Source organism: Convolutriloba macropyga, chromosome 6 (genome assembly GCF_964194025.1).
Source record: "Convolutriloba macropyga chromosome 6, txConMacr16.3, whole genome shotgun sequence".
In the NCBI taxonomy this organism is placed as follows: Eukaryota; Metazoa; Xenacoelomorpha; order Acoela; family Convolutidae; genus Convolutriloba; species Convolutriloba macropyga.
Window position 1 is genome coordinate 32,120,635 of NC_134473.1, and position 16,348 is coordinate 32,136,982.

Below are 16,348 nucleotides of genomic sequence, written 5' to 3' on the forward strand. Positions count from 1 at the left end.
TATTGGTCAAACTGCAAAACAAACTAAGTAAAAAAATAAATTCAGTTTCTTTTCTGAATGTTTCGACTGAAATTTCTAAAACTTTGGAGATTCTCAGAATAAGAAAATATGCTATTTTCAATAGTTTAGTTGATTTAATTGTTTTGTTAATAATTTTACTCTTGGCTATGAGAGGGATTGCTAATTTGATATATAAAAACTGATTATTCTTATATTGCTTTTTTTGCAATCTACAACAGCAGATAATTGTGTGTGCGTTCTAAATGTGACCGAGAGCTGATTTTCTTAAACAGGATTGAGTTAACCAATTTTTTAAGAGACATATTTTTAAGAGAGTCCTTTCAGAAAGCCATTTTGTTTGTTCTTCTTTTAGTCATAATTTCCTTTTTCTCGTCGACATTTTACATTTCTTCCTGCGTTTTTCCTATACATTGTAAACACCGCTGAATAACTTAATAACCTAATCCATTCAGTAATAGTTTTTGAAAAATCTCTTGATAAATTCGTGTCTAAAACCAATAATTGAAGTATTTACAATAGGCAAGGGGAAGGAAAATCTATTTAATTAAAAACCAAAAAAATAACCACGAAAAAATCAATCAATTGTTTGACACTAAGTCTGAGTGACATTTGAACGCATCGAGAACTCCGCAGCCTTTTCTAATCTTTTTTATAAATATTAAGTGTTTGAATTGGCCAGCAAAATTAAAAAGGTGTGTGATCTACCCCTAACAGTGAGCCCACACTATGAAAAATCACAGGAATGTTTACAAATTTATCGAAAAAGCGGATTGTATTCTAAATGTACAGCACTATGATGGTCTCGTCAGGAATGGTGCAGAGCGTTGAAACTACGAGACACCATATAGGTGTCAAGCTTTACGCCTTTGCTGGACAACACTGCAGGTTGCATCAACATGTTTACACGTTTAGAACCGCGGCAGCCTAGGACGGACAATTATGTTGCGATGCATTGCAAACTTATCTTCGTTCAGTTGTTTGTTTTTTCATCTTAATGTGCGATCATCGTCTTTTGATGTTTTAGTATGTACTTTCTATTGAGATTATAGCTGCTAGTTGCCTGATATTTTGCGGCGAGAACTTGAAATTACTGAATAAATACGTACGTAAGGTGGCACAATATAGTTCTAATCTTCCACCCTGGTACTCTAGCAGCACTTCCAATGTTTTAAAACGGCTGAACACCTTTCATTGAACCCACAAAAAGCCATCTCCTGCAAAAGCAATCAACATTAAAAAACGCGAAAAGCACCCTGATAAAAGTAATAAAGAGGATCTCATCAACTATGACAAAACGGTCTTTGACGGTAAAAATTCAGCAGGAATCCAAAACACCTAAAAAGTATCCGCAAAGCGATCAGATTTCAAAAACTTGTAAAACTTAATGACACTGAAGCAAGAGTTAAGAAATCTGAATTGTTTAACGAATACGTTGTGTTCTTGGAGAACGAAAACCAATAAACTACTCCGACGACAGAGGAAAATCATATCTTGTCTGCAAACAGAAATCCGTAAACTACATAGTGCACTGGACACAAGCAAATCTACTGTCAATGACAATTGAAAACCTTTTTGTTCAAGAAATTTTTATAAAACGCCAAGAAAACCGTTATCACTGCTTTTTCTAGACTGCTTGTTCGAATTGCTTGTACCTCGAACCTGCTCGAACGAGCCTCATTGTTGAGATAAACTTATTAAATAACCCCCGAACAAATTTACCTCCACTGTATTTTCAAATACGTATGCGCGCTGGGATGAATCAAACCTACACCTTTTCAAGCCTTGCCACCCCAGCCGTAGGCGAGTGAACCAATCTCCCACCCCGACTCATCACATCAGGTCGTATCTTTCTAACTGATTTCATTTTTAAAACAATTTCTTGTGTTTTTGAATGTTAGCAGGTTTCGTGAATGGGATGTTTTGATGCCAACCATCTTCCTTCATCAGATCAGGTTGTGCCATTCTAACTGATTTCATTTTTAGAAAAATTCATTGTGTTTTGAATGTTAGCAGGCTCCGTGAAAGGGGACGTTTTGATGCCAACCCTCTCCCCTCCAGCTGCTCAGACTTGGTCTTGGGTGCTTCTCGTACCAAATATACAGACGATGGTCGAGCACAGGGTTGTGTTCACTCCTATCGGGGGGCTAAACTGCTAGATCTCTGTGATGTTATCAATCAAAACCCAAATCAGAAGCTGAACACTGTTGTAATTGCTACTTTCAATGATCACCGTAGTAGTATTGAAACTTTCATAGAGCATTGGAAATTCTTCATTCAGCTCATTTTTGTTAAGTTTAGCACAAATAAATTGATTGTTCCCAAAATTATACCCACCAGCTGTAATCGCCTCATAAATAAGAAGATCAGTGGCCTTAACTACGCTTTGTATAATTATATTGATTCTTGTCCCCTAATGTTGCTTATTATTGTTTCAACCTCTTTTAGATTTGTTCTTGAACCTAACCTGATCTGTAAAGACACCGTGCACTTCTCCTTTCATGGAAACCGTGTTTTCACTATTATTCTGTATAACCTCATTCACTACTTTAAATATCGTTGCTGTTATTCCACTCCAGTAATTAACTTAATCTAGTCCCCCTCAGTGTGCAGCCTTCCCCACTCCTAGCCCGTAGCGTTATGGCTGATCAAACCCATTGTCCAAAATGCAAGGGTTCTCTACGTAGGGGAGACGTCTGGTGTCACACGTGCTATAATCATTTTCACGTGAAATGCAGTGGTTTAGCTGTAGCGAAAGATTGGACCGAAAACTTCAGCTGCAAAAGCTGCTCTGAGGTCACCGCAGCCACCGAAACAGCAATCGCAACGCCGGCAACAAACAATGCTTTGACCGTTCCCGACACTGCACTCATTTGATCCTACGCCATCGCACGCCCCCGAACGTTCCGCCGCCGCACAATTGGATAATTTTTGGGAACACTTCGAGCATCATCACGCGGTAACAGTGCGCAAATATACCGCAAGGTTGTCGCATCGAAACCTTCATTCTTCATGCTCAGTAAGAACAAGGTTGGGGAACAGTTTGCCGAAGCGCTTCCTCTCCCCGATTGCCGTAAACACGAATAGATCCGATATATCCCCAACGCTCTGTATGATACTTCCGCACCTAACCCAAAGTCGAACAAAAAACACGGACGATGAATCAAACAATAAGACCATCAAGCGTAAACTGCGTGCATGGCACAGCTGCAACCTCTCAAAACTGTTCTGTGAAGCGAAGGCAATCCAAATTAGAATGTTAGAATGAATTCATGGATCAAAAAACGGCACTCTGACCTCAAGATGTTCAACAATATCACGTCTCGTATTAAGGTTAGTAATGCTATTTGCGTTCTTTTGGTTGAGCATAAAGGCGGTGTGCTCGCGCCTACCAATCTCATAGACGGTAGACCGGTCCTCGAGATTTTTCGCGACAAACATACTGAAGGGCAACCCTTGGAAACCAACTGCACTCAGAGCGATCATCCACAAACGCTTCCCTACCAACCCGCTGTTTTCGACAAAATCAGTGCCACGCTCTTCCGAAGGCATGCAATGAAGACTCACTCATGGCAGTGCCGGGCCTTCAGGTCTCGATGCCGATGACTGGCGTAGACTACTTTCTGCCTTCGGGCAAACCTCCACGAACCTGTGCAAGCTTGTTACCAAGTTTCCTGAGAGGCTGGCCAGGTCCATAATACCACCGGATGATTTGATGGCATACAATGGTTGTCGATTAGTGGCTCTGGATAAATGTCCAGGTATGAGACCTGTTGGTATTGTTGAAGTAATGCGTCGCATCACTGGACGTATAATCGTCGATTGCATCAGGCAAGATCTAACATCCCTCGGTGGAAACATGCAGCTCTGCTTGGGCCTAAAATGCGGCATACAACATGCCATACATTCGCTTCGCCACAGTATTGATGATCCCGAGAACGAAGCAATTCTACTAAATGATGCCAAAAACGGATTTAAAGTGCTCAGTAGACGAACAGCATTAGAGAACGTGAAAGATTTATGTCCATCTTTGCATGTTGTCTCACAGAATTCCTATAGCTACCCGTCTCATCTCTACATCGCTAAGTTGACCATTTTGTCTCACGAAGTTACGATACAAGGCGATCCCCTTGCGATGGCATTGTATAGAGTCGCAATCCGACCCCTAATAACAAGACTTCACAATGACTCCTTGACACAAAAATGGCATGCTGATGATGATTGCGTTGTCGGTAAGTTGAAAGATATCATGGCACTTTTCGACAAGTTCACTCAGCTTGGTCCCAAGTGCGGATATCTTGTCAATCCTCCGAAGTTTCAGTTGATAATTAAGCCAGGAGGCGAGCGCCAAGCGTCAACTGTGTTCGCCGGCACAAATGTGAAAATCACGCATGGTGCTCGAGTCCTGGGATCAGTTATTGGAAGCTCTGTGGCCAGTAAATTTTTCGTGAACGATGCAGAAATTAAATACATAAAAAGTTTGGACAGACTTGGTCAATTTGCTCTCACCTCTCGCCAGAATGCTTATGCATGTTTGACGAAGAGGGTTCAACAGAAGTTGAGCTTCATCTCGTGTACTACACGTTCTATGAACAGGGTTGTGGACAAGGTGGAGGAGCAGCTTGGCCGAGTCATGCCGAACCTCGTCGGCAAGGAAATAATCCAAGAGGAAAGAGAACTTTTTTCTCTGCCTCTCAGATTGGGTGGGCCTGACAACGCCCTCCCACAAGATCTTCATAAAAACGTTGATCAATCAATTGAACTCTCAATTCCATTGGCATCATTCAATTATGATTCATTCGAAATTCAGTAATGTGAATTAGAACAAACAAAGATCAGTCTCAGACAGAATGCAGACGTGCAACGTGAACTCACCGCGAAAAAATCCAAAATCCAAAACAATCTATCATAAATGAAGTATACCATCCAGCTGGCCTCAGTGGAAGGAGCATCTAGCTGGCTTTATGCTCTTCCGTTATCAAAACATGATTTTGACCTCACGAAGACTGACTTCCGTGATCGAATAGCAATTCGCTACACCTGGGAAGCGAAGAGCACGCCAGTCATTAGTCCATGCGGGAAAGAAAAGAATTTGGCCTCACCCATCCGGTACATGGCGCCAATGGCGGGTATACGCACCTACGACACAACGAAATCAGAGACGTGTTTGCAAACCTGATCGATGACGTTTGCCACGATGTCCAGATACAGCCAAAATTTCAACCGCTCGATGCAGAAATTTTCTCGAGTAATTCGACCGCTACTGATGATGACGCTCGACTGGACATCCAGGCAAACGGTCTGTGGGGCTCCCTTTTTAATCGCACTTTCATCGATGTGAAGATTTTCAACCCTTATGCGAAGAGCTGCCCTCAGACCATAAGATCCATACAATTATCGCGAGAGCTTCAAGCGAAATGAGTACGAAGAGCGAATCCGCAAAACCGAACACAGCAGTTTCAACGCACTGGTTTTGGGTTGCATGGACGTCGCTGCGCCATCAACATCGCGCGTTATGAAACAACTTGCAACCAAGATCAGTGAAAAACATGGAGAGCCGTTCGCCGACACTAAAAGCTACATCCGAACGAAAATCAGCTTCGCACTTCTGAAGTGCAGCATTCAGCTAAGTGCTAATCATCATCCCCTACTTTCCTACCTACATCCATTGTTGCCGGATGGTGTACACGGCCCTTTTTATTTATTTTTAGAACCTGCTTGAACAAAAGCCAGTACCCTCAGCAAGGGCAACAGCCAAGTAAAGCTAATTTTCAAATAAGGCTGATGTCTTTTAGAGGCCAATTAGACTGTCGCATTTTGCAAGTCTTTGAAAAGCTCATATTCCTTCAACTAAACGCATTTGTCAAGAGTAATGTCCTTGAAACTCATTTTAGATTTTGTAAAAGTTGCTCTGTATCACCCCAGCAACTAATGTTTCTTCACAAGATATACTACAACAATTATGATAGAAATAAATGACTAGAAGTTTTGTATCTTGACATTGTAAAAACTTTTGATATGGTACCACGCGGCACGCCGATAAAGAAACTGAAAACTTTTGGCATTGTTGGATAACTCCTGTGGATAACAGATTCACACAAGCGAAAAAAAGCAAATAGTTAAAGTAAATGGAGGGATCTCTACTCTTTGTGAAGTTATCCAGTGGAGTGCCTCATGATTCCATTTAGGACAATTGCTTTTTCTTATCATTAGCAAAGATTTGCCAGAGGCATTATGCCTATATAGTTTCAGGTTATAGGCATAATGCTTCAGGTTATAGGCATAATAGTCATTAAATAGTTTCAGGTTATAATGTTTGTTCAGGGCAGCCGTGGTGGCCCTTGTTTGTAAATGGTAATTGTTATTGGAGCAAGTTCTCTTCACCATTCCTTGGAGAGGTGGACAAACATCAAGAAGCGATTATCCAGACAAGTGATCACGAAGCCAGGATACAATCTTCACCGAGGAGCTCAAGATAAGTCTAAAATTATTCAAAAACGAGTTCGATTGATACCGAAAAATGAGCAGTTTATTATTTGGCACGATCTAATCATTAACTCTGTGACAAGCCCCCGCAAAGACCCCAGAAAGCCACTTACCCCAGAACAACTTGTGAACGAAATCAAGAATATCAAGCATAAAGTAGTTAGAATAGTTTACTGGGTAAGAGAAGGAGCACCAGACGTTTACAAAGAGCTGAAGGGAACGGGAATACCTGTTCTACACATCGTAAAGGACCTTCTTTCGAGGCGAAAGCAAAAGGACAAAGAACTTGTTCGCAGCTACAGCCAACTACATCTTGCACCACACCTCGAAATCAAAACCCTTACTATTGTACGAAATCACGGCGACAATCTAAAAGCGATTATCAAAAAGAAACACAGCCCGTCTCAACAGCAACGAAAGAAAAAGCAAAAGAAACGAAACGCAGCCAAAATTTGAGTAAGTCTAGCACTAGGTTGGTTTTGTAAATTCCTATTGATTGAGTTCAATTGGAATTGATCAAAACCAGTTTTCAGTCCCAGTCGTCAATTTAAGCAAAATCGTTTAGCTTTTGTTAAGCCCTATCAAAATTTCTATTCAAATTTTTTGTGAAAATCCTATTGTTTCAGTTCAGTTGGAATCGATCAAAAATTTAAATCTTCATCAAACTATTTTGTGAAATTCCTGTTGATTAAGTTCAATTGGTCTTGATCAAAATTTTTAGTCAACGTAGTAAGTTCTGTGAAACTCCTGCTGATTAAGTTCAATTGGAATTGATCAGAGCTTACAAAACAAATGGGAAAAAATTGTAAGACCTGTAACAAGCCAATACAGGCACAAGAGAAAACATATACATGCGTTGCCTGCAACTGTCATATACACATGACGACAATTTGCACAGGACTGTCCTCGGCCTCCCTCAACGGGATAATAGATCTTGGAAACAACATTATGCTTCTCTGCAATGAATGCGTGGACAAAAACGAAAGAGATAAATTCATAAGATGCGGAACAATGGCGAACATGACCGAGAAGATAGAAAATTTGGACTTTAGCAATCAACTCAAAAACATGGAAAAGAGATTGACTGAGCTTTTAGACAAAAAGATAGAAACCGCCATCAAAACAACTTGTGAATAAGTTGATAAAACGTATGCTGCCGTGGTCTCCGTAGAATCCACACAGGAGACAGATAGGAAACTTGGAAAGTTAATTAAGAAAGAGAAAGGCGTCGACAACATCAAACAAAGTTTCAGAATACAAGGGATCCCTGAAGATCATAACAAAACAAAAGCTGAAAATCTTGTCCCCACAACTGACGAAGTAAATGAAATACTGAGTGGAATAGGCGTTAGGCCTGAAGTGAATGAACTCAAACGACTAGGTGAATTCAAGAGAGAACGGAAGAAACCAAGAACTCTTTTAGTAACGGTCACTAACGAACATGAAGCCAGGCTAGCCTTAACCAAAAGTATTGAACATCGAGAGGAATTAGCAAAGAGAAATATTTACTTGCTACCAGCTCTCAGCAAAGAAGATGCCCTCAAAGAAAACCTGATTCTGAAAAAGAGAAGAGAACTGTTGAGAGAAGGAGTTCCTCGAGATAAACTCAAAATTCGAAATTTAGAACTATTCAACGATGGTGCGAATGTAAAGATTGCCTCCGTAGAAACCAAGTCAAACTGACTAGGTTTTGTTAACATTCTGCAACTAAACGTAAGGAGCCTTGTGAACGTAGAGAGGAGAATTAAGTTTGCAAATGCTGTAATAAACTCAGACTACAACATTATATGTCTCTGTGAAACTTGGCTCAATGATAATATTCCATCATCTGAACTATTTCTAAATGACTATTGCATCTACCGACAAGACAGACAAATGGATCAAGACAAAAATACCCACGGAGGCGCCCTCATAGCAATAAAGAACTCCTTCATCTCCGAAAGAGTCATTTCTGAGCAACCGGATTCTAGTCTTGTCTGCAAAATACAATAAGCTGAGAACGAAATTTTTATTTGTGCCTTTTACAAACCCCCAAGAACTAGCCCGTGCCGTTACGAGGTTAACGATTTCCGAAAACTCCTTAAAATCACTCCTAAATCAAAAACGACCATTTTATGTGGGGATATAAACTGTCCTGATGTAAACTGGAAAACTCTAGCAAGTACAAATGGAGAAGAAAACAAAGTCATTGAATTGTTTGAGGAATCCCTATACAGACAAATCATAAACTTCCCCACCTGTGGGCAGAACACTCTAGATGTAGCATTTTACAAAAATTGTAATTTGGTGGCACATCTCGACGAGAGATTTTCCTCAATTTACGACTGCTCGGATCATAAATCAATCCAGTTAACAATAGAATGTCCACGCCAAGACGCCAAAGAAACTCTTGGAAATTTTAGAAGTTTCGGAAACGCTGACTACGAAAGCATAAATAAAATTTTAAGTACTGAACCCTTCAAACCAGTTTGCTTCACTAACATAAACAACATGTGCGAAGAATTTTACCAGTACATGGATCAAATATTCGAGGTCCACGTCCCCAAAAGAACTAGACACCGACAATGTCTACCTCCCTGGATATCAGGTTTCACTTCTTACAACATGAAGAGACTACAAACCCAAAAACGACTCTTATCCGAAAAACCCACTAGTTATCGAAAACAAGAAGTTCTTAAACTTGAAAACCAATTGATAGAATCATTGGAACTGGACAGGATTGAATATCAGGAGAAAACCATGCGTGCAAGAAATACCGGTACAATCTTCAAACACTTGAAAAGCCTGAAAAAATCACCCAGCCTTCCAAAATTACTAATCAAAGAAAATCAACAGAGCACAAAAATGCAAGAGCAAGTCAACATGATGAACGAGTTCTTTCACTCAGTGTTCTCAGCCAAAATTCCTTTCAGTATACAAGATGTAAAATTGAGAAATCCTGAAATTACAAACTTCGAAATCTCAAAGAAAGCTATCTACGAAATACTTCTTTCGCTAGATGCCACAAAGTCGCGATGCCCAAATGGCATACCGCCTGCATTTTTCCAACGTACAGCACTCGAAACAAGTAAGAATTTAAATGTACTTTTCAAGCAGATAAAACGACTGAGAAAAATCCCAAACTCCTGGAAAATTGCAGCTGTGACACCAATCTACAAAAAAAATGACAGACGGAAAGTAGAAAATTACCGACCAGTCTCTCTTTTAGACATTGACAGTAAAGTTTTTGAGAAATGCATTTGTTCAACCTTATAACGCTCACTTCGAAAAATTCCCAACAGAACACCAACATGGATTTGTTAAAAAACGCTCAGTTATTACAAATACGCTATCCTTCTTGAAATCAATTCACGACGCACTCGATAACGAATCAAGCACCGAAATTGTAGCATTCTACACATTTCTCCAAAGCTTTCGACAAAGTGCCGCATTTTGAGCTTGTACAAAAAGTTTCAAATATTGGAGTGGGAGATTGCCTATTAGAAATCATCATTGACTACTTAGACAATAGGAAACAATTCGTTCGGGTAGACAACACAAGATCTGAAACTTTAGATGTAACAAGTGGGGTACCCCAAGGTTCTCTTCTCGGACCACTCCTGTTTTGCAAATTCATCAATGACCTACCTGATGTGTTAGTTTTCTCTGACCCATTTATCTTCGTGGATGACCTAAAAATTCTTGCAGTGAAGAAAACGTTTTGGCAAGTTCAAAACGATCTCAATGGTATTGAACAGTGGGTAAACGAAAATAAAATGAAATTAGCCATGGACAAATGTGCAAAGCTGAGCATAAGAGGTCAAACACAAAAAGAGGTCAAACACACTAGAGTCATCCAAAGTCATCAAAGATCTCGGCATCTATGTTTCCCATGACCTGACGTGGAAGACACACATCGAAGAACGACTGAAAAAAGCGAACAAAGTACTCTACCTACTTCGACGAAACATAGCTCTTCAACTAAGACAAGAGATCAAGCTCGGACTCTACAAGTCACTAATTTTGCCAGTACTCTTATACGGCTCTGCATGTATAAATCCGAACCGAGGTGAGCTACAACAGCTTGAAAGATTTCAAAAGAAAGTAGTCAAATGGATCCTTGGACAAAAAGTCATGCCGTATTCAAATCAACTGAGACTTCTTAACATACTACCACTACCAATGTTCATGCAACTAAATGACATTCTACTTTTATCGAAATTGACAGAAGACGATAGCTTTTTACCAATGCTGAAACAAAATTCAGAAAAAGGGAGAACAAATGAATTATTCAAGCTCCCGAAAACCAGAACTGAAAAGGCTAGAAATGATTTCTTTTTCCGTACATGCAGACTAGCAAATCGAATAGAAAAATACACTGAATTTAATACGAAAAAAGGCCTTAAAAATCGAGTTTTAAATTTCATGTGGAAGTTTGTAAACGAGCGATTCGACGAAAATGACATCTGTAGCTGGCATCTATGCTGTGACTGTCAGATCTGCAGAAATAATAGGACAATTTTCTAAGACAACGACTGGGACGAAAATCCCCTCAGTGAAAGCTGTAAATCCCCAACAACAACAACAACAACAATATACAGAGACAGTGATGGCTATGTTGATGATTTTGAAGTTATGGTACGAAGATGATATTAATAGCACTGCCAAAAGAGTGTTGAGAACTGGCTGAAGCAAACAGAATGCAACCGAACGCAAAAAAATCTCACGTACTTAACGTCAAAAGGGTATTCCTTGCCTGGAATATAGTCCTGTTGGTCTATATTAGTCATGTTGGCCTTTTTTATGCGAATTTTCGCTTGACCGATTTTTTGTTTGGCCCATTTGACGTTTCGGCCTCAAAAACGGGATAACGGGTAGCGCTCAGTGGGCATTGAGTGCTCTTAGAGCCTTTCAGCTCACTAGTCTCCAAATATGCGATTCACAGAAACTGGTTCGGAGGCTTATACTTATGCTGGGATGGAAGGTCCTTAGTGGTTGACCCCCCACAACCCCCACAAAAAACAGCCCCCTCACTTCACCCCACCTATCCCCACCCGTGCACATCGTTCGGGCCGTAAAGGCCCTGTGCAGCCAAAGACCCCCTTAACCGTTGCCACGGTGCTAGGAAATTAAGCCGACAGGAAAATTGGCGGAATGGAATAATAGCCGAAAAGATATTAAACAATCAGATTTGAGAACGGTGGTGATATATTGTTCGGTTGTGATAGATTAATTTCAAGTACCATAGGCCGATGAGGCATGGCTGTGGACAGCGAGGCATGGCCAAGTTCCTTAATTTCATGTGTTTGCTTGTTAGTAACTGCGCGTTCCGCTTGTTTGCTTACCGCAATTATCTCAAGCAATGAATTCTGCTACTATGCAAATTTTTGACTTTTTTCGGCTAATATTCACGTCGGCTAGTTTTCCGGACACCCGTTTGTTGCCCCCCCCCACCCCCCGCCTCCCAAGTTATTCGGTTGTTTTTAATATATACACTCGAAGTTTTCGTGTTTGTTTGGATTGGAGGATCTATTGCTTGAATTAGAGTCACCAATCAATTATTGCCTTCAATTAATTGTCAATTATTGCAATTGATGTTTCCAAATCCCCGGGCATATAACTTTAACGCTTCCAAGCGTGCGTCATATTTTTTTTACTTGGTAAAGTGCTATATGGCAACACATAATTTGTAAGTGGGGGTCGTAAAAACCACTGATTGGACAGAATATATTCGATTTGGAAACCGTAAAACCTTGGAAAGGTCTATCGAAACTTGACTACCGAGAGATGGTGTGAATAACTCATTGGAAAGAGTGGCACACAGCGAGCGGTTTTCCAGTATCATTAGTTCTACTGTTAGTATTTTGAATTGTTGAGTTTGATTAATTAATTTAGCCTGGAAATGTCGAACTTTTCGGGCAAGATTTTTTCACTATTTTTTTTCAGATGATGTAAAAGATGGAATTAGACGAAGATGCGAATGCATCCTCGGATTTGGCGTCAGGAGACTGCTGCAGATACTGTTATATGGAAGCCACCCCATCCAAGCCTTTGTTTTATCCGTGCCATTGTGCTGGATCGATGCGCTACGTTCATCAGGTAACAACTTATGTAAATTAGATTGCACGTTTCCTCATTCTGATCCTTTTTAAGTCGTGTATAATTGCTCTTTATGGAAATCGGAGAAGATTTTACAAACAAATTTCTTGTGCTTGTTGCGAATGTTCGAGTGACTTCATTTTAATTATTACATCATGATTAACAGAAACACGGCTAATAAGTGTTATTCCAGATGAAGCCCTCTTCCTGAATAATTATACAATCCATAGAACAGACCGAGAAAACTATTGACAATATACGGAGGAGTTCTTATTGCTGTACGAAAAATACCCAATGAGAGGGTTATTCTTAAATCTAAAAATGAGTGTTTCCGTTAATATAAAGCCAAAAGATCTGTTTAAATGATTTGCTGCATATGCATCCTCCCAAAAATAGTCCATATAAGTGAAAGTCAGAATCAATTATTTCTCTTGCAGATGCTTTGATAGTACAAATTGGGAAATTTTGCTTTCAACTGACGTGTGCGAACATTAAAACTTTAAAAATCAACTTCATGTTTTTCTAATCGATAATCCGAAGGTAGTTATGAGCAGATTTTTGAAAAAGTGAGCATCATATTAATAAATAATTCAGCTCAGATCACACCGCTTTCAAAGTAGCTCTACACGCCTGCATGAAAAAGACAAAATTATGCTTTTAGGATGAAGCAAAAAATGCTATCATAGCTGACACTCCTTTTTATTCCTCTACAGAAACATCAATGAATTTCTTAAGCAATGGTACCAATGGCTTAAACAAAGGCCGAGTCTTCAACCCTGATTTATCTCTTCCTAATGAAAACCGTCTCTACAATAAAGCAGAATTTTTAAATGAAGCCAAGTGTGTCAAAATTACTGAAAACATCAGAAAGCTTTGTCCTTCAATTTATACAGCAATCAGAAACTCTTATAAGACCCCATCAGACCTTTTTATTGATAAAAGAGTAATCAAGTCTCAGGAAGGAACAACACAAGGTGATCCAATAGCCTTGGCAATGTACGGAGTGGCTACAATTCCTCTCATCGACATGCTTGAAGATCAAAATTTGACTCATTAATGGTACGGAGATGACGGCAATGTGGCCGGTAGCCTTGAAGCACTGCGAATCGTGCTAGATAAGCTCTATTAACATGGCGGTGCTTTTGGTTACATTGTGATCAAATGGCATCTCATTACTAAACCTTTGTACAGAAGTTTGTTCAGAAGGCTAACAAAGTTTTTTCGGGATTAGATGTTGATGTTATTGAAGATCATCGAGTTATGGGTTCAGTTTTTGGTTCTGGTAAAAGCTGCAACGATTTTCTGAAAGAAAAGTCAATGAACTACTCTAACATGCTTGAGAAGCTTGCCAGTAAGGTGTCCCCTCAGAATGTGTACAAATCATTTACAAACGGACTGCAACATAAATTGACTTTTATTGCTAGGGCTACAAACTCGGACAGTCTGCTTCGGGAAGCCGAAATAGTTGATAAAAGTCATGCCTTCAATGTTGAACCATCCCTCTTACATTGACAAATACCGGAAGGTTTTCTCTTATCCGGTTAAAGACGGTGGCCTGAGCATTGTTCTTCCTGAAGACAGGGCAAATGAATATGAAAGATCTATTCGGATTTGAGCCGTTACAGAATCATAACGCAATAGACGCAGAGTTTCAACGGGAAAAATTCTTCAGAAAATCAGAAAAGAAAAACAGGAACAATCTCGAGCGAAAACCTTGGCAAATGTTGATGAAAGATCTCATCAATGAAAAAGAAGCATATTCTCTAAATTCTGCAATGAAGAGAGGAGCATCATGCTGGCTAAACGCATTTCCATTGAAGAGATATTTTGATTTAACCAAGGGAGAGTTTAGACATGGAATTGCTCTCAGATATGGATTGGATTCATCAACATGCGCATGTGGAGAAAATTTTAATATAGCGCATGCTCTTCATTGTCCAAAAGGTGGCTATTCGCAGATAAGACATAATGAAAACCGTGACCCTTGCCAACCTGCTCAACGAGGTCTGCGATGATGTCGAAGTAGGGCCTTGTCTACAGATTTGCAAGGGGAAACCTTTGCAAATAGAACTACCACTACTGATGACGACGTTAGACTAGATATCAAAGCTAATGGCTTCTTCGATTCACGTTTCAGCAGAAATTGTTTCAGCAGAACCGTTTAATACTTTTTTTGAAAAACACAGGAAAACAACTACAAGTAACCTACGTAAAGATCAGAACTAAGTTTGGAGATAAACTTTTTCGATGTCTAAAGTTCGAAGACCTGAAAAAATTGAGATTGATACGCAAAACTAGATGTCCTTTAACGATGAAATATAACAATAAGAAAGGGGAACGGCCGTGCACAAAAAACTATTTCAGCAGCTTCTTTGTAAGCGTTTTAAGGAAAAGTAATCTACTAGATCTGAGTGAAGATAAAAAAGGCAGTATTTGCAGAAGTTTTGGTTATAATTGAAACTAACGAAGGATGTGGCCCGGTTATTGTGAGCGCCTCTTATTGAAAGAAACCTTCTGGCTCTATGAAAATCCTTGCTGCTAGCTTTTTAGGCCGAGCTAAAAGGTTGAAGTTATTGGCATTCTTAAAAAAGAGAACAGGTCAGATTCAAATGGAGCAGATCTTAACGCATATGCATTGCATCAAAGGTTTCCAAAAAGTTATTTTTGATGAGCCGTAATATGAAGTAAAAATGATATAATTTTCACTGCATGGATTTCGAAAATATGGATACATAGGTCTGCTCAAAGAGGTCTGCGATGATGTCGAAATACAGCCCTCTCTCCAGACTTTGTAAAGGGAAACCTTCGCACATAGAACTACCACTACTGATGACGACGCTCAACTAGATATCAAAGCTAATGGTTTCGATTCACGTTTCAGCAAAACGATCGTCAATGTGAACGTGCTTAATTCGTATGTGAAGAGTTGCCCAAGAACCATATCGGATTCTAACAAAAATCACGAGTCCAAGAAGCTGAAATACGAGCAAAAGATAATCGAAGTCGAGAAGGCAACCTTTTGTCCGTTAATCTTCTCATATACAGAAGCTGTGTCATGAGCATCAAAAGCCATGCAGAGGTTGGCTTTCAGGATCAATGATAATGGAGAAGATTCATATTCGGACGTGATTCAAGTACATAAGGACAAAATTAAGTTTCGCTCTGCGTAGCTCCATCCTGTTCTCCTTGGCGCATGCTCCATGCGCGGGCGCCCTCTAGTAGAAGCGTCAATAGGAACCATTGCAGAGGTAGGGAGGCTGTTGTCCTAAATGTTTTCGCTAATCTCGATTCAAAATCACTACACATTAAACTTTGATTGCTATTTACCATATCTAATTTGATTATAATTGATACTTTAATTTCTATCTTTTGCATCTGATGCTTTAATTTTTGACTTCTGTCAGGATTTATGAATACACTTAGGAGTTGACTTGCTGCCCCCGTGTTGAACTACTACCCTTCTAGGGGAGCGGCTTTCTCTTAATTGACCTGTTTTTTAAGAAGAAAGATAGGAAAACATTACAAGTAACCTAAGTTATGATCAGAGAACTGAGTTTGGAGATGTCAAAAGTTCGGGGACCTAAAAAAATTGAGATTGATACGCAAAATAAGTAAATGTCCTGAAAGGATGAAATATAACATTTAAAAAGGGAAACGACCTTGCACATAAAAAATAATTCAGCAGCTTCTTTGTAAGCGTTTTTAGGAAAAGTAATAAGGCAATAATCGCAGAAGTTTTGGTTATACTTGAAATTAACGAAGGATG

At 39.6% G+C, this 16,348-nt stretch overlaps 1 protein-coding gene across 3 annotated transcripts in view; it reads left to right on the forward strand.

Moving 5' to 3' along the window:
- The first annotated feature begins 1,705 nt into the window (after positions 1-1,705).
- Positions 1,706-16,348, forward strand: part of LOC142341621 (E3 ubiquitin-protein ligase MARCHF6-like) — a 263,593-nt gene continuing 248,950 nt past the window's right edge. For all 3 annotated transcript variants that reach the window (XM_075392710.1, XM_075392712.1, XM_075392711.1), the window contains exons 1-2: positions 1,706-1,721; positions 12,428-12,582. In XM_075392710.1, the coding sequence (XP_075248825.1) occupies positions 12,442-12,582 (141 nt within the window). In that variant the 5' untranslated portion in view covers positions 1,706-1,721; positions 12,428-12,441. The remainder of the gene's footprint in view (positions 1,722-12,427; positions 12,583-16,348) is intronic.